Here is a 23,153-nt window from a genome sequence, read left to right as displayed (position 1 = left end):
TGCATAGGCCATGAGTTCGCGGAAAGCTGTGCTTTCCACCAACCGAAAGGGCATCATCTCAAACGAGATTAGTTTGGCAATGTGGGCATTCAAACCCAGTGTACGCGGATGAGAGACTGAGTACTTTCTTGACCTACTCATAGTGTCTGGGAGGGTGAGCTGGACTTGAGAGCTGCATATGGTGGAAGTAGCGGTGGACAGGGCGGACTGAGAGAGGGTTGATGATGGTGATGGAGTTGGTGTTCTTTCTGATGGCCTAGAATCAGTCTTTCGTTGATATAACAGTGGGATTCCCTGACTGCTGTGGCCTTGCAACGACACCTCAACATTTGCTGCTGTGCTAACCGGTGTGCTTACAGTGGGGGAAACAATGTAGCGTTGCTGACTATCTTCGTTGTGATCAGTTGCACATGTGGCACTTGAGGTTTGGTGTTGTGTCCACGCTTGCAAGTGCATGCTGGTTAAATGTCTAAGCATGCAACTGGTATTCAAATTTTTCAGATTTTTCCCTCGGCTAAAGGTCTTTGCGCACTTCTTACAGATAACCTTGGCCTGATCATGAGGATTTTGTTCAAAAAACTGCCACACTGCACTCTTCCTACTTTGGCAGACATTTTGCGGCCTAGCACGCTGTGATCTTTTGACCCAATGGACAAGCTGTCCAGCAACTCTTTTGATGTTTGGAACCTGTCTTTGGAGTGCTCCGGGCCTGCCAGATAACAGCTGTTGCGATGTCGATGTCTGCTGTGGATGCTCCTCATCTGAGCTATTGGAAGCAGCACCCTCTTCCCCCAATGGATGCCAATCTGGGTCAACAACTGGGTCATCCATCACCTCCTCTTCTATGTCATGTGCACCTTTCTCTGTGTCACCGTGTATGGTGGTATAGTGTGCGGAAAGGGGCACCTGAGTCTCATCAGGGTCAAAATCTGGCTCTGTACACTGCGAGGACAATGTAGTGCTCTGAGTGAATGTACCAGCAGAATCATCCATCAGCGGCTGTGCATCAGTGCACTCCATGTCAGATTCATCTTGGCCTGGGTAATTCACCATTTGACTTGATAATCCAGGCATGGTATGTGAAAACAGCTCCATGGAGTAATCAGTAGTATGGCCTGCGTCATCCTTCAATCTTGGTTGGGGTGAAGGACACAAGGAAAGGTGTGGTTCATGAACATGAGCCTCCAATGACGACTCAGTGCTTTTACTTTTTACAACTGAAGAAGAGGAGGCGATAGAGCTGGAGGCTGAGTCAGCAATGTAAGACAAAACTTTTTCCTGATGCTCTGCCTTTAAAAGCGGTTTGCCAACTCCTAGAAAACTAAGCGTTCGAGGCCTTATGTAGACAGACGATGACGCAGGGTCAGCACCTCCTGCATTTGGTCCTATTTTGCTCTTGCCACTACCATCAGATCCACCACCAACACCATCATTACCAGCTGCCAACCCCCGCCCAATTCCACGGCCTCTTCCACCAGCCTTCCTCATTTTTGGTAGAAATGTAGACAAAATCCAACAAACTATATAAAAATGTAAAACAAGGTACAAGGTGTCTATAGGACAGGGGAGTTTTAGAATTTCTGCACACACTTGTGGACAGTGGACACTTGTGGATTGTGTGCGGCCCACTGATATCTGAGCGCTATGTGACACGCTCGATGGCACAGCTGCCTGTGACCAAAGTGACGAGAGGATAATGGAGATTTTGAATCTCTGCGTACACTTTTGGACACTGGACACTTGTGGATTGTGTGCGGCCCACTGATATCTGAGCGCTATGTGACACGCTCGATGGCACAGCTGCCTGTGACCAAAGTGACGAGAGGATAATGGAGATTTTGAATCTCTGCGTACACTTGTGGACAGTGGACACTTGTGGATTGTGTGCGGCCCACTGATATCTGAGCGCTATGTGACACGCTCGATGGCACAGCTGCCTGTGACCAAAGTGACGAGAGGATAATGGAGATTTTGAATCTCTGCGTACACTTGTGGACAGTGGACACTTGTGGATTGTGTGCGGCCCACTGATATCTGAGCGCTATGTGACACACTCGATGGCACAGCTGCCTGTGACCAAAGTGACGAGAGGATAATGGAGATTTTGAATCTCTGCGTACACTTGTGGACAGTGGACACTTGTGGATTGTGTGTGGCCCACTGATATCTGAGCGCTATGTGACACGCTCGATGGCACAGCTGCCTGTGACCAAAGTGACGAGAGGATAATGGAGATTTTGAATCTCTGCGTACACTTGTGGACAGTGGACACTTGTGGATTGTGTGCGGCCCACTGATATCTGAGCGCTATGTGACACGCTCGATGGCACAGCTGCCTGTGACCAAAGTGACGAGAGGATAATGGAGATTTTGAATCTCTGCGTACACTTGTGGACAGTGGACACTTGTGGATTGTGTGCGGCCCACTGATATCTGAGCGCTATGTGACACGCTCGATGGCACAGCTGCCTGTGACCAAAGTGACGAGAGGATAATGGAGATTTTGAATCTCTGCGTACACTTTTGGACACTGGACACTTGTGGATTGTGTGCGGCCCACTGATATCTGAGCGCTATGTGACACGCTCGATGGCACAGCTGCCTGTGACCAAAGTGACGAGAGGATAATGGAGATTTTGAATCTCTGCGTACACTTGTGGACAGTGGACACTTGTGGATTGTGTGCGGCCCACTGATATCTGAGCGCTATGTGACACGCTCGATGGCACAGCTGCCTGTGACCAAAGTGACGAGAGGATAATGGAGATTTTGAATCTCTGCGTACACTTTTGGACACTGGACACTTGTGGATTGTGTGCGGCCCACTGATATCTGAGCGCTATGTGACACGCTCGATGGCACAGCTGCCTGTGACCAAAGTGACGAGAGGATAAGGGAGATTGGATTGCTTTTAAAAAAGCATTTTGCGGAGCAGTGGGTAAACAGCAATGCCAGCGTGTCAGGAAGCCTTAGAAGGCAGCCCAACAACCAACACCACTGATACACCACAATATAGCTTCCCCTTGCACTGCACACACAGTGACTTGTGTGTTGTGCAGGCCAAATCGCTAGCAGCAGAAGCAGTTTTTTTGTCTTCTTCCCTGCCTAACGCTCTCCCTACAGAATCAGCAGCAACCTCTCCCTATACTAAGATCGGCAGAAGTAAGATGGCGGTCGGCGTGCACGCCCTTTTATACCCCCTGTGACGACCACCAAAGCAAGCCAATCACTTGCATGCCCTTCTGAAAGATGGTGGTGACCCGTGCCTATGTCATCACGTTGCCCACAGTGTCCGTGGATCCTGATTGGCTGAAAAAGAGCGCAAAACAAACTTTTGAAACGCGACTTTGGCGCGTAAGTCGCCGACCTCGTGGCCGACCTCATCCTAGGGTCGGGTTTCGTTTCATGAAACCCGACTTTGCCAAAAGTCGGCGACTTTTGAATTTTTTCGACCCGTTTCGCTCAACTCTACTAATAAGGATATGCTGTATCGAAGCCAGATCCAAGAAGGCTCCACTTTCCAACGTATAGGACTTAAAAAGTGTGTTGCTAAAGTTTGGTGCCACCACATGATTGACATCTTCAGAGATCTGATGGAGTCAACACTTCATTGGCTCTGTGCAATTTTAGTGCATGAGGGAAACATACAAAATATTAAGTAGCTGGTAATAAGGTTATAGCTGATCACTAGTGTTGAGCGATACCATCCGATACCCTAAAATATTGGATCGGATGGTATCGGCCCGATACGAAAAAAGTATCGGGTATCGCCGATTCCGATACCGGAAGTCCCATTCAAGTCTATGGGACTTCCGGTATCGGAATAAGAAAAACCCTTTTCTGTCCTTGTACAGCCTCTCGGGGGGGTGTACGGACCTTCCGGGGGTCTGTGCCGACTGCCGGGGGTCTGTGCCGGCCTGCTGGTGGTCTGCACCGACTGTCCGGGTGTCTGTGCAGGCTGCGGGGGTCTGTACCGGCCTGCCGGGGGGCTGTGCTGGCCTGCCGGTGGTCTGTGCCAACTGTCCAGGGGTCTGTGCAGGCTGCGGGGGTCTGAGCAGGATCGTCCGATGGGACTACAAGTCCCATCGGGTGATGCCTGCTACCATGACGGTGATTGACACATTAGCCAATGATGGGACAGTAGTAGTCCCATCATCCGGCTAATGTGTTGAATGTACAAAAAAAAAAAAAAATACATACTACATACATACTACATGCTACATACATACTACATACATACATACTACATATATACCACCTGCATGCAACATACATACATACTACATATATACCACATGCATGCAACATGCATATATACAACATTTATACTACATGCAAAATACATACTACATATACACTCACTGGCCACTTTATTAGGTACACCATGCTAGTAAGGGGTTGGACCCCCTTTTGCCTTCAGAACTGCCTCAATTCTTCGTGGCAGAGATTCAACAAGGTGCTGGAAGCATTCCTCAGAGATTTTGGACCATATTGACATGATGGCATCACACAGTTGGCGCAGATTTGTCGGCTGCACATCCCTGATGCGAATCTCCCGTTCCACCACATCCCAAAGATGCTCTATTGGATTGAGATCTGGTGACTGAGGAGGCCATTTGAGTACAGTAAACTCATTGTCATGTTCAAGAAACCAATCTGAGATGATTCGAGCTTTATGACATGGCGCATTATCCTGCTGAAAGTAGCCATCAGATGTTGGGTACATTGTGGTCATAAAGGGATGGACATGGTCAGCAACAATACTCAGGTAGGCTGTGGCGTTGCAACGATGCTCAATTGGTACCAAGGGGCCCAAAGAGTGCCCAGAAAAAATTCCCCACACCATGACACCACCACCACCAGCCTGAACCGTTGATACAAGGCAGGATGGATCCATGCTTTCATGTTGTTTACGCCAAATTCTGACCCTACCATCCGAATGTCGCAGCAGAAATCGAGACTCATCAGACCAGGCAACATTTTTCCAATCTTCTACTGTCCAATTTCGATGAGCTTGTGCAAATTGTAGCCTCAGTTTCCTGTTCTTAGCTGAGAGGAGTGGTACCCAGTGTGGTCTTCTGCTGCTGTAGCCCATCTGCCTCAAAGTTCGACGCACTGTGCGTTCAGAGATGCTCTTCTGCCTACCTTGGTTGTAACGGGTGGCAATTTGAGTCACTGTTGCCTTTCTATCAGCTCGAACCAGTCTGCCCATTCTCCTCTGACCTCTGGCATCAACATGGCATTTCCGGCCACAGAACTGCCGCTCACTGGATTTTTTTTCTTTTTCGGACCATTCTCTGTAAACCCTAGAGATGGTTGTGCGTGAAAATCCCAGTAGATCAGCAGTTTCTGAAATTCTCAGACCAGCCCTTCTGGCACCAACAATCATGCCACGTTCAAAGGCACTCAAATCACCTTTCTTCCCCATACTGATGCTCGGTTTGAACTGCAGGAGATTGTCTTGACCATGTCTACATGCCTAAATGCACTGAGTTGCCGCCATGTGATTGGCTGATTAGAAATTAAGTCTTAACACACAGTTGGACAGGTGTACCTAATAAAGTGGCCAGTGAGTGTATACTACATGCATGTAACATACATACTACATATATACTACATGCAACATGCATACTACATATATACTACATGCATGCAACATACATACATACAACATATATACCACATGCATGCAACATGCATATATACAACATATATACTGCATGCAACATACATACTACATATATACTACATGCATGCAACATACATACTACATATATACTACATGCATGCAACATGCATACTACATATATACCACATATATACTACATGCATGCAACATACATATATACTACATGCAACATGCATACTACATATATACAACATGCATACTACATATATACTACATGCATGCAACATACATACTACATATATACCACATGCATGCAACATGCATACTACATATATACAGTCATGGCCAAAAGTTTTGAGAATGACACAAATATTATATTTTCACATGATCTGCTGGCCTCTGGTTTTTATGTGTGTTTGTCAGATGTTTTTATCACATACAGAAATATAATTGCAATCATATTATGAGTAACAAAAGGTTATATTGACAGTTAGAATGAGTTAATGCAGCAAGTCAATATTTGCAGTGTTGACCCTTCTTCTTCAGGACCTCAGCAATTCTCTCCGGCATGCTCTCAATCAACATCTGGATCAAATCCTGACTGATAGCAGTCCATTCTTGCAAAATCAATGCTTTTATTTTGTCTGAATTTGAAGGTTTTTGTTTGTCCACCCGTCTCTTGATGATTGACCACAAGTTCTCAATGGGATTAAGATCTGGGGAGATTCCAGGCCATGGTCCCAAAATCTCTATGTTTTGTTCCCTGAGCCATTTAGTTATCACCTTTGCTTTATGGCAAGGTGCTCCATCATGTTGAAAAAGGCATTGTTGATCGCCAAACTGCTCTTGGACGGTTGGGAGAAGTTGCTCTTGGAGGACATTCTGGTACCATTCTTAATTCATGGCTGTGTTTTTAGGCAAGACTGAGAGAGAGCCCATTCCCTTGGCTGAGAAGCAACCCCACACATGAATGGTTTCAGGATGCTTGACAGTTGGCATGAGACAAGACGGGTGGTAGCGCTCACCTGGTCTTCTCCGAATAAGCCGTTTTCCAGATGTCCCAAACAATCGAAAAGGGGATTCATCAGAGAAAATGACTTTACCCCAGTCCTCAGCAGTCCACTCCCTGTACCTCTTGCAGAATATCAGTCTATCCATGATGTTTTTCCTGGAGAGAAGTGGCTTCTTTGCTGCCCTCCTTGAGACCAGGCCTTGCTCTAAGAGTCTCCGCCTCACAGTGCGTGCAGATGCACTCACAGCTGCCTGCTGCCATTCCTGAGCAAGCTCTGCACTGCTGGTAGCCCGATCCCACAGCTGAAACACTTTTAAGAGACGGTCCTGGCGCTTGCTGGTCTTTCTTGGGCGCCCTGGAGCCTTTTTGGCAACAAGGGAACCTCTCTCGTTGAAGTTCTTGATGATGCGATAGATTGTTGACCGAGGTGCAATCTTTCTAGCTGCTATACTCTTCCCTGTTAGGCCATTTTTGTGCAGTGCAATGATGACTGCACGTGTTTCTTTAGAGATAACCATGGTTAACAGAAGAGAAACAATGATGCCAAGCACCAGCCTCCTTTTAAAGTGTCCAGTGGTGTCATTCTTACTTAATCATGACAGATTGATATCCAGCCCTGTCCTCATCAACACCCACACCTGTGTTAATGGAGCAATCACTGAAACGATGTTAGCTGGTCCTTTTAAGGCAGGGCTGCAATGATGTTGAAATGTGTTTTGGGGGATAAAGTTCATTTTCTAGGCAAATATTGACTTTGCAAGTAATTTCTGTTAAGCTGATCACTCTTTATTACATTCTGGAGTATATGCAAATTGCCATTAGAAAAAATGAAGCAGTAGACTTTGTAAAAATTAATATTTGTGTCATTCTCAAAACTTTTGGCCATGACTGTACTACATGCATGCAACATACATATATACTACATGCATGCAACATACATATACTACATGCAACATGCATACTACATATATACTACATGCATGCAACATATATACCACATGCATGCAACATACATACATACTACTAGTGTTGAGTATTCCGATACTGCAAATATCGGGTATCGGCCGATATTCGCTGTATCGGAATTCCGATACCGAGCACCGCTATTTTTTCAATATCGGATATCGGAATCGGAAGTTCCCATAATGCAAAGAGCCACTGCTGTGGCTCTGATTGGCTGCCGAAATGACGTCATCATGATGCGCGGTCTGTGCGCATCATGATGCGCCGTCAGTTCGGGCCTTCCGGGGGGTCTACGACGACTGCCCGGGGGTCTGTACCGGCCTGCCGGGGGTCTGTATCGACTGTCCGGGGGTCTGTGCAGGCTGCGGGGGTCTGAGCGGACTGCCGGGGGTCTGTACCGGCCTGCCGGGGGGCTGTGCCGGCCTGCCGGGGGGCTGTGCCGACTGTCCGGGGGGCTGTGCCGACTGCCCGGGGGTCTGTACCAGCCTGCCGGGGGGGCTGTGCCGGCCTGCCGGTGGTCTGTACCGACTGTCCGGGGGTCTGTGCAGGCTGTGGGGGTCTGTACCGGCCTGCCGGGGGGCTGTGCCGGCCTGCCGGTGGTCTGTACCGACTGTCCGGGGGTCTGAGCGGACTGCCGGGGGTCTGTACCGGCCTGCCGGGGGGCTGTGCCGACCTGCCGGTGGTCTGTACCGACTGTCCGGGGGTCTGAGCGGACTGCCGGGGGTCTGTACCGGCCTGCCGGGGGTCTGTGCCGGCCTGCTGGTGGTCTGTACCGACTGTGCGGGGGTCTGTACCGGCCTGCCGGGGGGCTGTGCCGGCCTGCCAGTGGTCTGTACCGACTGTCCGGGGGTCTGAGCGGACTGCCGGGGGTCTGTACCGGCCTGCCGAGGGGCTGTGCCGGCCTGCCGGGGGGCTGTGCCGACTGTCCGGGGGTCTGTGCCGACTGCCCGGAGGTCTGTACCGGCCTGCCGGGGGGGCTGTGCCGGCCTGCCGGTGGTCTGTACCGACTGTCCGGGGGTCTGTGCAGGCTGTGGGGGTCTGTACCGGCCTGCCGGGGGGCTGTGCCGGCCTGCCGGTGGTCTGTACCGACTGCCCGGGGGTCTGAGCGGACTGCCGGGGGTCTGTACCGGCCTGCCGGGGGTCGGTACCGGCCTGCCGGGGGGCTGTGCCGGCCTGCCGGTGGTCTGTACCGACTGTCCGGGGGTCTGTACCGGCCTGCCGGGGGGCTGTGCCGGCCTGCCGGTGGTCTGTACCGACTGTCCGGGGGTCTGAGCGGACTGCCGGGGGTCTGTACCGGCCTGCCGGGGGGCTGTGCCGGCCTGCCGGTGGTCTGTACCGACTGTCCGGGGGTCTGAGCGGACTGCCGGGGGTCTGTACCGGCCTGCCGGGGGGCTGTGCCGGCCTGCCGGTGGTCTGTACCGACTGTCCGGCGGTCTGTGCAGGCTGCGGGGGTCTGTACCGGCCTGCCGGGGGGCTGTGCCGGCCTGCCGGTGGTCTGTACCGACTGTCCGGGGGTCTGAGCGGACTGCCGGGGGTCTGTACCGGCCTGCCGGGGGGCTGTGCCGGCCTGCCGGTGGTCTGTACCGACTGTCCGGGGGTCTGAGCGGACTGCCGGGGGTCTGTACCGGCCTGCCGGGGGGCTGTGCCGACTGTCCGGGGCTCTGTACCGGCCTGCCGGTGGTCTGTACCGACTGTCCGGGGGTCTGTGCAGGCTGCGGGGGTCTGTACCGGCCTGCCAGGGGGCTGTGCGGCCTGCCGGTGGTCTATACCGACTGTCCGGGGGTCTGAGCAGGCTGCGGGGGTCTGTGCAGGATCGTCCGATGGGACTACGGCGATGCCTGCTACCATGACGGTGATTGACACATTAGCCAATGATGGGACAGTAGTAGCCCCATCATCCGGCCTATGTGTTGAATGTAAAAAAAAAAAAAAAAAAATACATACTACATACATACTACATGCTACATACATACTACATACATGCTACATATATACTACATGCATGCAACATACATACATACTACATATATACCACATGCATGCAACATGCATACTACATATATACCACATATATACTACATGCATGCAACATACATATATACAACATATATACTACATGCATGCAACATGCATACTACATACAGTCATATGTTCAAGTTTGGGCACCTCTATTAATGTTAACCTTTTTTCTTTATAACAATTTTGGTTTTTGCAACAGCTATTTCAGTTTCATATATCTAATAACTGATGGACTCAGTTATATTTCTGGATTCAAATGAGGTTTATTGTACTAACAGAAACTGTGCAATCTGCATTTTAACAAAATTTGACCGGTGCAAAAGTATGGGCACCCTTATCATTTTCTTGATTTGAACACTCCTAACTACTTTTTTCTGACTTCCTGAAGCACTAAATTGGTTTTGTAACCTCATTGAGCTTTGAACTTCATAGCCAGGTGTATCCAATCATGAGAAAAGGTGGCCACTTGCAAGTAGTTCTCCTATTTGATTCTCCTACGAAGAGTGGCATCATGGGCTCCTCAAAACAACTCTCAAATGATCTGAAAACAAAGATTATTCAACATAGCTTTTCAGGGGAAGGATACAAAAAGTTGTTTCAGAGATTTAACATGTCAGTTTCCACTGTGAGGAACATAGTAAGGAAATGGAAGAACACAGGTACAGTTCTTGTTAAGCCCAGAAGTGGCAGGCCAAGAAAAATATCCGAAAGGCAGAGAAGAAGAATGGTGAGAACAGTCAAGGACAATCCACAGACCACCTCCAAAGACCTGCAGCATTATCTTGCTGCAGATGGTGTCACTGTGCATCGGTCAACAATACAGCGCACTTTGCACAAGGAGAAGTTGTATGGGAGAGTGATGCGAAAGAAGCCGTTTCTGCAAGCACGCCACAAACAGAGTCTCCTGAGGTATGCAAAAGCACATTTGGACAAGCCAGTTACATTTTGGAAGAAGGTCCTGTGGACTGATGAAACAAAGATTGAGTTGTTTGGTCATACAAAAAGGCGTTATGCATGGAGGCTAAAAAACACAGCATTCCAAGAAAAACACTTGCCACCCACAGTAAAATTTGGTGGAGGTTCCATCATGCTTTGGGGCTGTGTGGCCAATGCCGGCATCGGGAATCTTGTTAAAGTTGAGGGTCGCATGGATTCAACTCAGTATCAGCAGATTCTTGACAATAATGTGCAAGAATTAGTGACGAAGTTGAAGTTACGCAGGGGATTGATATTTCAGCAAGACAATGATCCAAAACACCGCTCCAAATCTACTCAGGCATTCATGCAGAGGAACAATTACAATGTTCTGGAATGGCCATCCCAGTCCCCAGACCTGAATATCATTGAACATCTGTGGGATGATTTGAAGCGGGCTGTCCATGCTCGGCGACCATCAAACTTAACTGAACTGGAATTGTTTTGTAAACAGGAATGGTCACAAATACCTTCATCCAGGATCCAGGAACTCATTAATAGCTACAGGAAGTGACTAGAGGCTGTTATTTTTGCAAAAGGAGGATCTATGAAATATTAATGTCACTTTTATGTTGAGGTGCCCATACTTTTGCACTGGTCAAATTTTGTTAAAATGCAGACTGCACTTTTTCTGTTAGTACAATAAACCTCATTTGAATCCAGAAATATAACTGAGTCCATCAGTTATTAGATATATGAAACTGAAATAGCTGTTGCAAAAACCAAAATTGTTATAAAGAAAAAAGGTTAACATTAATAGGGGTGCCCAAACTTTAACATATGACTGTATATACCACATATATACTACATGCATGCAACATACATACATACAACATATATACTACATGCATGCAACATGCATACTACATATATACTACATGCATGCAACATGCATACTACATATATACCACATATACACCACATGCATGCAACATACATATATACTACATGCAACATGCATACTACATGCATGCAACATACATACTACATATATACCACATGCATGCAACATGCATACTATATATATACACCACATATATACTACATGCATGCAACATACATATATACTACATATATACCACATATATACTACATGCATGCAACATACATATATAATACATATATACTACATGCAACATACATACTACATATATACCACATGCATGCAACATGCATACTACATATATACTACATGCATGCAACATACATACTATATACCACATGCATGCAACATGCATACTACATATATACTACATGCATGCAGCATACATATATACTACATGCATGCAGCATACATATATACTACATACAATACATTCATACAATACATACATATAGACATACAGTACATATAACATAGAGTACATACTCACCATCACTTGTCACTTTGATCCCCAAAGCCATTGTAATCTATGGAATAAATATTAAAATAACAAAGCACCAATATACTCACCCCTGATCCGCAGAAGTCCACGAGTGTCCCACGACGATCTTGCGTGGAGAACAGCAGCATCAGCTGATGCTACCATTCTCTACGGGCTCCAGGAAACCAGTGTCGGGAGGTAGGTATCCTTCCGCCCTGTATTCCTCCGCCACTGTAAAAAACAAAAAAAAAGTCCCTAGTCTCATTTTATGGCATTGCTGTGTGAGAAATTTCCCACGCAGCTCTTGCCATAAAGTGAGACTAGGGACTTTTTTTTTTTTACAGTGGCGGAGGAATGCAAGGCGGAAGGATACCTACCTCCCGACACTGATTTCCTGGAGCCCGTAGAGAACGGTAGCATCAGCTGATGCTGCTGTTCTCCACGCAAGATCGTCGTGGGACACTCGTGGACTTCTGCAGATCAGGGGTGAGTATATTGGTGCTTTGTTATTTTAATATTTATTCCACATATGACAATGGCTTCGGGGATCAAAGTGACAAGTGATGGTGAGTATGTACTCTATGTTATATGTACTGTATGTCTATATGTATGTATTGTATGAATGTATTGTATGTAGTATATATGTATGTTGCATGCATGTAGTATATATGTGGTATATATGTAGTATGCATGTTGCATGCATGTGGTATATATGTAGTATGTATGTTGCATGCATGTAGTATATATGTAGTATGCATGTAGTATATATATATGTTGCATGCATGTAGTATATATGTAGTATGTATGTTGCATGTAGTATATATGTAGTATATATGTATGTTGCATGCATGTAGTATATATGTAGTATGTATGTTGCATGTAGTATATATGTTGTATATATGTATGTTTCATGCATGTGGTATATATATAGTATACATGTGGTACATATGTAGTTTGCATGTTGCATGCATGTGGTATATATGTAGTATGTATGTTGCATGCATGTAGTATATATGTAGTATGCATGTTGCATGCAGTATATATGTTGTATGTATGTTGCATGTATGTAGTATATATGTGGTATATATGTAGTATGCATGTTGCATGCATGTGGTATATATGTAGTATGTATGTTGCATGCATGTAGTATGCATGTTGCATGTAGTATATATGTATGTTACATGCATGTAGTATATATGTGGTATATATGTAGTGTGCATGTTGCATGCATGTGGTATATATGTAGTATGTATGTTGCATGCATGTAGTATGTATGTAGCATGTATGTAGTATGTATGTAGCATGTAGTATGTATGAAGTATGTATTTTTTTCATTTTTATTTTTTACATTCAACACATAGGCCGGATGATGGGACTAATACTGTCCCATCATTGGCTAATGTGTCAATCACCGTCATGGTAGCAGGCATCGCCCAATGGGACTTGTAGTCCCATCGGACGATCCTGCACAGACCCCCGCAGCCTGTTCAGACCCCCGGACAGTCGGTATAGACCACCGGCAGGCCGGCACAGCCCCCCCGGCAGGCCGGTACAGACCCCCGCAGCCTGCACAGACCCCCGGACAGTCGGTACAGACCACCGGCAGGCCGGTACAGAGCCCCGGGCAGTCGGCACAGCCCCCCGGCAGGCCGGTACAGACCCCCGGCAGTCCTCTCAGACCCCCGGACAGTCAGTACAGACCACCGGCAGGCTGGCACAGACCCCCGCAGCCTGCACAGACCCCCGGACAGTCGGTACAGACCCCCGGCAGGCCGGCACAGCCCCCCGGCAGGCCGGTACAGACCCCCGGCAGTCCGCTCAGACCCCCGGACAGTCGGTACAGACCACCGGCAGGCCGGCACAGCCCCCCGGCAGGCCGGTACAGACCCCCCGCAGCCTGCACAGACCCCCGGACAGTCGGTACAGACCACAGGCAGGCCGGCACAGACCCCCGGCAGTCCGCACAGACCCCCGGGCAGTCGGCACAGACCCCCGGCAGGCCGGCATAGACCCCCCGGAAGGCCCGAACTGACGGCGCATCATGATGCGCACAGACCGCGCATCATTATGACGTCATTTCGGCAGCCAATCAGAGCCACAGCAGTGGCTCTTTGCATTATGGGAACTTCCGATTCCGATATCCGATATTGAAAAAATATCGGTACTCGGTATCGGAATTCCGATACAGCGAATATCGGCCGATACCTGATATTTGCAGTATCGGAATTCTCAACACCAATAGTATGTATGTATGTTGCATGCATGTGGTATATATGTAGTATATATGTTGTATATATGTAGTATGCATGTTGCATGCATGTAGTATATATGTATGTTGCATGCATGTAGTATATATGTGGTATATATTTAGTATGCATGTTGCATGCATGTGGTATACAGTGGGGAAAAAAGTATTTAGTCAGTCAGCAATAGTGCAAGTTCCACCACTTAAAAAGATGAGAGGCGTCTGTAATTTACATCATAGGTAGACCTCAACTATGGGAGACAAACCGAGAAAAAAAAATCCAGAAAATCACATTGTCTGTTTTTTTTTCATTTTATTTGCATATTATGGTGGAAAATAAGTATTTGGTCAGAAACAAAATTTCATCTCAATACTTTGTGATATATCCTTTGTTGGCAATGACAGAGGTCAAACGTTTTCTGTAAGTCTTCACAAGGTTGCCACACACTGTTGTTGGTATGTTGGCCCATTCCTCCATGCAGATCTCCTCTAGAGCAGTGATGTTTTTGGCTTTTCGCTTGGCAACACAGACTTTCAACTCCCTCCAAAGGTTTTCTATAGGGTTGAGATCTGGAGACTGGCTAGGCCACTCCAGGACCTTGAAATGCTTCTTACGAAGCCACTCCTTCGTTGCCCTGGCGGTGTGCTTTGGATCATTGTCATGTTGAAAGACCCAGCCACGTTTCATCTTCAATGCCCTTGCTGATGGAAGGAGGTTTGCACTCAAAATCTCACGATACATGGCCCCATTCATTCTTTCATGTACCCGGATCAGTCGTCCTGGCCCCTTTGCAGAGAAACAGCCCCAAAGCATGATGTTTCCACCACCATGCTTTACAGTAGGTATGGTGTTTGATGGATGCAACTCAGTATTCTTTTTCCTCCAAACATGACAAGTTGTGTTTCTACCAAACAGTTCCAGTTTGGTTTCATCAGACCATAGGACATTCTCCCAAAACTCCTCTGGATCATCCAAATGCTCTCTAGCAAACTTCAGACGGGCCTGGACATGTACAGGCTTAAGCAGTGGGACACGTCTGGCACTGCAGGATCTGAGTCCATGGTGGCGTAGTGTGTTACTTATGGTAGGCCTTGTTACATTGGTCCCAGCTCTCTGCAGTTCATTCACTAGGTCCCCCCGCGTGGTTCTGGGATTTTTACTTACCGTTCTTGTGATCATTCTGACCCCACGGGGTGGGATTTTGCGTGGAGCTCCAGATCGAGGGAGATTATCAGTGGTCTTGTATGTCTTCCATTTTCTAATTATTGCTCCCACAGTTGATTTCTTCACTCCAAGCTGGTTGGCTATTGCAGATTCAGTCTTCCCAGCCTGGTGCAGGGCTACAATTTTGTTTCTGGTGTCCTTTGACAGCTCTTTGGTCTTCACCATAGTGGAGTTTGGAGTCAGACTGTTTGAGGGTGTGCACAGGTGTCTTTTTATACTGATAACAAGTTTAAACAGGTGCCATTACTACAGGTAATGAGTGGAGGAAAGAGGAGACTCTTAAAGAAGAAGTTACAGGTCTGTGAGAGCCAGAAATCTTGATTGCTTGTTTCTGACCAAATACTTATTTTCCACCATAATATGCAAATAAAATGAAAAAAAAACAGACAATGTGATTTTCTGGATTTTTTTTTCTCAGTTTGTCTCCCATAGTTGAGGTCTACCTATGATGTAAATTACAGACGCCTCTCATCTTTTTAAGTGGTGGAACTTGCACTATTGCTGACTGACTAAATACTTTTTTCCCCACTGTATGTATGTTGCATGCATGTAGTATGCATGTAGTATATATGTGGTATATATGTAGTATGCATGTTGCATGCATGTGGTGTATATGTAGTATGTATGTTGCATGCATGTAGTATGTATGTATGTAGCATGTATGTAGTATGTATGTAGTATGTATGTAGTATGTATTTTTTTTTTTTTTTTTTACATTCAACACATAGGCCGGATGATGGGACTACTACTGTCCCATCATTGGCTAATGTGTCAATCACCGTCATGGTAGCAGGCATCGCCCGATGGGACTTGTAGTCCCATCGGACGATGCCTGCACAGACCCCCGGACAGTCGGCACAGCCCCCCGGCAGGCCGGTACAGACCCCCGGCAGTCCGCTCAGACCCCCGGACAGTCGGCACAGCCCCCCGGCAGGCCGGTACAGACCCCCGTAGCCTGCACAGACCCCCGGACAGTCGGCACAGCCCCCCCGGCAGGCCGTACAGACCCCCGCAGCCTGCACAGACCCCCGGACAGTCGGTACAGACCACCGGCAGGCCGGCACATCCCCCCGGCAGGCCGGTACAGACCCCCGGCAGTCCGCACAGACCCCCGGGCAGTCGGCACAGACCCCCGAACAGTCGACACAGACCCCCGGCAGGCCGGCACAGACCCCCGGCAGTCCGCTCAGACCCCCGGACAGTCGATACAGACCCTCGGCAGGCCGGCACAGCCCCCCGGCAGGCCGGTACAGACCCCCGGCAGGCCGGTACAGACCCCCGGGCAGTCGGCACAGACCCCCGGACAGTCAGCACAGCCCCCCGGCAGGCCGGCACAGCCCCCCGGCAGGCCGGTACAGACCCCCGGCAGTCCGCTCAGACCCCCGGACAGTCGGTACAGACCACCGGCAGGCCGGCACAGCCCCCCGGCAGGCCGGTACAGACCCCCCGCAGCCTGCACAGACCCCCGGACAGTCGGTACAGACCACCGGCAGGCCGGCACAGCCCCCCGGCAGGCCGGTACAGAACCCCGGCAGTCCGCACAGACCCCCGGGCAGTCGGCACAGACCACCGGGAGGCCGGTACAGAACCCCGGGCAGTTGGCATAGACCCCCCCGGAAGGCCCGAACTGACGGCGCATCATGATGCGCACCGACCGCGCATCATGATGATGTCATTTCGGCAGCCAATCAGAGCCACAGCAGTGGCTCTTTGCATTATGGGAACTTCCGATTCCGATATCCGATATTGAAAAAATATCGGTACTCGGTATCGGAATTCTGATACAGCAAATATTGGCCGATACCCGATATTTGCAGTATCGGAATGCTCAACACTACTGATCACTATATATGTATTTCGTCATCTTTGTCTAATAAAAATATCCTTCAAGAAGGGAAGTGGGAAGAAGTATTTGTTGTTTGGTGTTGTAGTCAATTATATAATGACATCTTAAATACTATGTTTGGTATTAAAAATTAACCTATTAGCAATTTTATGCTGCCCTAAACCACAGGCAGCATGAAACAAAAAATAGGTTCCTCCCTCCTTATGACAAAGTTCATTATCAAAAACTGAAAGGTATCATGGAAAACATAGTTTTAGAGCGTAAGGACCAAGAAGAAGAAGTCCCTGCTGTGCGGTGCCCTCCAACTTTCCTACCCAGGAAGCCCCTATAAACTTCACTTGATTGACAGACCTTTCCCTATTTCCATACTAGAGGAGAACAGCAAATCAAACCAAGCCAAGCTGGAAAGCTGGAAGAAGCCCAACGGGGACCTGCCCAGTGGACATTTCTACCTCATTTTCTCTGAATCGCTAAAGTATTTCAGAATAAAGCATGTTTTTCTGCAAAGAAGAAGCTTTTCCAGAGGCTAGGACACCATGAAACAGATAATAGGTTCTGTTGAAGAATTACAATTCTCATGGTAGATAACACTGACCTTTGTTGCAATCATTAGCTGGTGCCAATGTCTTTCCCTAATTGCTGGGTTTTGTAGGTCAGTCACTGCTCGTAAAGATGTGACAAGGTTCTTCACAGTCATATCCAAGCCAACATATGCATCCCATGGACGAACCTGCTTATCTAGAGACAAGAGCTCCTGCACGAAAAAAATGAATAAAAAAACATTTAAAAGAAAACAAGACGTATGCTGCTTGACTTAGCAATAGTTCTAATTTTAAGTCATATGGTCCCAAGTAGAAATGCATTTAAAACAGTTGTCCAACTTTGGGGACAATTTTTAAACCCATGTAGCTGGGACTAAAAATTAATTTTTGAAATGGAGTTTCAAAAACAAACAAAAAAAAAAATTTGCACAATTTGTTTTTTGAAGGCCCAACATTTGCATTTTCAGAAAGAGCTAAACAGCTATCCTGACGTGGATTTTCATGGTAACTACACCCGCCTCATCAGGTTAAAATAATGTATGCCGTATGTATTTTGACATCTTCCATGGAGACTCCAAGACAGATCTAAAAAGAGTCATACTTGTTTGTTTTGTAGCCTAAAACTGTTGAATAGTGTATTGCAGAACAATTTATTAAAACAAAGCTTTTCATAAAAGCAACAGCTGCGGAACTTGCCTTTGAAAACCTTCTTAGCTCGACGTCCATCTGTTCCACATTAATCTGCTTCCACTGCGTTTTAACCCAATCAGCAATACTATTCTATGAAGTAAATATAACAGACAGAAAAAAGTGACAATCAAGACATGTAAAAACGTTGAAAACTGGAATATCCTAACAATACAAGTCCTACACAGAAGCGGTCAGCTCCTATGACGTGCAAAGCGAGTACTGAAACCCCAGAATATTGGCTCACACCTACCAATGTTTCAGTATCAGTAACCAACAAAGAGAGATGTTATAGGGGTCGTCCATAGAAAATAAAACCAATCTATCAGGGCTGGACGCATCATTGGTGCAAGCTGTGCAGCCGCACAGGAGCCCAAGAGATAAGGGGCCCCAACGCAGGTGGAATTGTGCATTATGATGAGCTACTGGACTGCACAGGGCCTATATATTGTTCTTGCACAGGCGCCCTCTCCTGTTTGCGTCCGGCAGTGCAATCTACATTCATCTTGTATGGCCGTACAGTTCCAGCGATGTTGGCGCTGCATTTCCCGCCATGTCACAACATATTGTTGTGTCACATGATCACAGACACCGATCAGCAGGCACTGATCAAAAGCAACCTTTACTATTATGTTGGAATATTGATGAGTTGCAGCCAATCAGCAGCTGTTGATTGGCTGCATAAGTCACATGATACAACAACGTCACAAAACCTTTCAGGAACAGAAGCACCAACATCCTCAGAATTGTGCTGCTGTGGGAAGCAAATATATATTATTTCTATTATCTATGGAGCCTGGAAGTGATTAACTTGGTGTTGGCCAGTAGTGGACAACCCCTTTAAATTTCCTAAGTAATCTAATAGGTTAGATAATATATTACACTGTAGTTTGGTAGACGCTCTTTCATCTCTTAACTTTTAATAGTGGTAGATATTGACAGAACTAGTTTATGTATCTGCGTAGGATAGGAAGGCATGCACTGGTCTAATGGCGCAATATACAGATGTGTCCTTTCTTACCACTTGTGTTGGCTCAAGGTATATGGAGATGTATGGTGTGAGAATACAAACTAATATCTTTTGTAATGAAGGGGTGAAATTTAAAAAAATAAATAAATAATAATTTTCTTCTCTGCAGCCACTATTATATTGTGTCACAGGTTCAACATGAAAAATTTTGGTGACAGGATCTCTAAGACCAGCAGTTATCTGAAGTGTATGAGCATTGTAAGGCTGGCCATAGACTTTCGATATCTACCTGCAGGATCACTGGCAGATCCAGTTTATTTGACATTATTTTTTTTACATATTGCGGTAGATAAAATATTAATAATCATTTCCACAAACCTGAACATTATATATAATATCCCACAATTCTTTAAGCAGTTTAGTTTCCTCGCGACATTTCTTCATCTGCTTATAATCGGGAACGGCTACTTCAAACAGATCAGCTGAGTCACGTATGCGTTTCACTTCGAATTCGAGGGTACGTAGATCTTGGTTGGCCTGGAAGAGAAAGGCAGACGTCGTTTTTTCTAAAGTGATAGAAGACAAATTTAGGACATTTGCTTACTAAATGAAAGTGGGTCAACTGTGAATTTTAAGAAAGGAAAGACGTTTTTAGGAAGCCCATCTCCCCAATGGACCTATTTCATCACAAAGTGTTTTGAACTTCCCAATGGTTTTGCTTGCAATCATGAAAGAAGCAGGCAACTATTATACAGGTACATACAGTAATGCTTTCCATTTTCCACAAAACCGCTCTTATGGGACGGAAAAACTATTAGTGTTTCCTTCTGCTTTGCTCAATTACCTACAACCACCCCTGACGAAGCATTGATGAAATGCGCATTGGGTAGTTGGTGGGTGAGCCCTAATATGTCCTTTTTACTATATGCACTATTTGTACTTTACATTATTTATTGAATGGGACTTCAATATTGTTGGCACCTCACTTCATAGCTTTTTTTTTTTTTGTTACTTGTTTTGCAATTGAATTAACTAGGTGTTCATTCTTTGATATGCATTTTATTTCTCTGCTACTTATACTTTTGGAAAAATACTATCTCCGCTACCTATTATGTGACTAATATTCTGGTGAATGCATTTTTTCCCATTTATGTGTCACCTTTTCTTGTCTTTGATCTTTGGGTTAATTTTAACTTATTGGCTCACCACCCCCTTTTTTGTCTATTTTTATATAATTTGTTATTTATTTCCCATTTTTTGTTACCAATAACTTAATAAAGATGTTTGATCACCTTTTATTTACTTAGTCCTTACACACATTTTCTTCTTGGTTTTGCAATTCCCTACAGTGTCATACATTTCTGCTATGATAGAACTTGAAGGGATTGTCCACTACTCGAACAACCCCTTTTCAATCCCTAAGTTTCCCCCTTCCAATAAAATAACACTTTTTCTCACCTCCGAAGGTGGCGTTGTTTCATTGGCACTGGTTCTCCCAGGGCTCATATGACATATGCTATGTGATCCCTGCAGCAAGTCAGTGCTGGCTTTGCTCTCCTATCCTATGGATGCAATTGACACCCGTAGAAGGTAAGAGAGCAGCCGCAGCTCTAACTTCCTCTAGTTTTCAGATATGTTGGAAGAAGGGAATAGTGAAGCCAGCTCTGATTGTTATGTCACGTGATCGTTGTGGCCAATGTCACACGAGCCCTGGGAGAGCCTGTGCCAACATTGCTGGAACAGCTCAGCACCAGAGATGACTATAAGGTAATGGTCATAGGGCCGTAAACTCCGTCCCCTGAGAGAATCAGGCCGATTATGCAAATTACATTCTAGTCAAACTCTGATCAGAGTTTGATTTGAGTGTCAGCATAGTGTGATCCGATCCTCTAGGATGAGAGAATTTGAGTCCGCAAAAATCGGGACTGTAATAGGATGCAATCCAAATACATTCCGATGTCTTCCATGCACCCACAGACTTGAATGGGTGAGTGTCTTCCGATTTCAAAGTGAAATCACAGAATTACACTATTTCTTTCACTGACAGATTCTGTCAGCGAAAAAAATAGTGCATCAGCATTGCCCCATTGAATAACATTGGTCTTCGTGCTATTTAATAAAATAATTGGATAGCACTTGTCACGCTCGGGATGGGAAAGTCTGGCGGATGGCACAACACACACAAACAACGCGATGTAAAAAGGGAGAGGAAGGCCCTAACAATAGGGAGCTAGGGATGGGGCACCTCCTAACCACAACCCGTACCTATCCCTAAACTCACCTAACGCCCTATGCAGGTCCTTCCCACCGCCGCCATCATGTGCCTAGTCCCTAGCTGTCACCTCACTATACCCTGATTAGTGCACTGGCCGGCAAAGACGCTAGCCTCTACATTGCAGATGATCAACACCACAGAGGGTAGTAACAAGCATGAAACAGATAAGGAAAGGAGCAAAAAAAAAAAAAAACTTATCTCCAGCCTCTGCTGCCAAGCTCTAAACAGCAGAGGATACAGAAAAGAGGACACCGAAGTCCACCGAAGTAGCAGATACACCGCTGGTACCAGAGAGCTCCAAACTTCTAGGCTGGGCTTCAGAGAAAAACTCTATCACCAACAGTCAGCTGATGTGTCATGTGACTATTTAAAAGAATGGTGGGTGTGGTTACCACCCACATCAGCTGCCAGCAAGGAATCTGACATTAACACTCGCTGGTCCAAAAGTAAAAACAACGTTTAAATTAAAGCAGAACCAGAGCGGTCATAACTCCAAAAACAAATTTTGACAGCACTCGTCCAACATATACTCTGTTACTACTGAGTGGCAACACAGAGATTGAGAATGGGTTGTTGTGGACAACTCCTATAAAATATCCAAAGTATCTCATTACAAACATTTGCTAACAGCTTATTCTACATACTTTATCCAGTAGAACATACGGATTCTGGGAATTATATGAAAATGGAGCTTCCAGGCAAAACATCTCTCGAAAATAATTCTGCTTCATCTGCAAAGTAACAGAAGCATAGAGTAAGGTGGACGTCTGTGACTTTGTGACATTGCTGGCTGAATGATTAAATACTGTACATAGTGTGATACAGAACTTTACTCACATCAAAAGCAGCACATCTTTTCCTGACAACAGACACTTCTGCTATCTGCAGGGGAGCCAGGTCGTGTTTCACAGTAATTGCAGTTTTTTTGGTGTTGTTCCATTTTTCTGGCAGCTCCTGCAGGAGATAATATGAAACGATGAGTGCAAACAAATATTGAGATGACATGGAAAGCCTATGCAAAGGTTTTTTTTTTTTGGTTTTTTTTATCGTTTTGCTACATAATTTATATACGAGGTAGAAAGAGATAACTGTCTGCATATAGGTAAATTTGGAGAGTAAATACATTGTAGGTGGAAGATGAAGAACTAGGCTTTAAAAATCTCAAAATTAAAAAATGCCCCCGGAAAGGATTCTGTTCTTTGGCTAGGTTTGTATGGGCAAGTAAGAAGGTATAATAAGATTCACTGAAAAATGTGGTCAAGGTTGCTTATACTTTAAAATAATAAAATACCTTTGCAGTTCCAGCTTCACAGATTGCTGGAGTTCTTTGCTTACTCGGCTGCAGAGTGATATCACATCCACAGCACGTGACCGCCGCAGTCAGTCATTGGGCTCAGAGTC

At 46.2% G+C, this 23,153-nt stretch overlaps 1 protein-coding gene across 1 annotated transcript in view; it reads right to left on the bottom strand.

Moving 5' to 3' along the window:
• The window catches only part of DNAH11 (dynein axonemal heavy chain 11), a 395,178-nt gene that overhangs the window by 260,878 nt on the left and 111,147 nt on the right, over window positions 1-23,153 (bottom strand). The window contains exons 20-24 of the mRNA XM_073581471.1: window positions 22,590-22,706; window positions 22,397-22,483; window positions 19,856-20,014; window positions 18,517-18,600; window positions 17,874-18,032 (exon numbers count right to left, since the gene is read on the bottom strand). Of these exons, the coding sequence (XP_073437572.1) occupies window positions 17,874-18,032; window positions 18,517-18,600; window positions 19,856-20,014; window positions 22,397-22,483; window positions 22,590-22,706 (606 nt within the window). The remainder of the gene's footprint in view (window positions 1-17,873; window positions 18,033-18,516; window positions 18,601-19,855; window positions 20,015-22,396; window positions 22,484-22,589; window positions 22,707-23,153) is intronic.

This window comes from Dendrobates tinctorius, unplaced genomic scaffold (assembly GCF_039654945.1).
Source record: "Dendrobates tinctorius isolate UK_male_01 unplaced genomic scaffold, ASM3965494v1 ptg000070l, whole genome shotgun sequence".
Lineage (NCBI taxonomy): Eukaryota > Metazoa > Chordata > Amphibia > Anura > Dendrobatidae > Dendrobates > Dendrobates tinctorius.
This window is presented reverse-complemented; position numbering and strand designations above follow the sequence as displayed.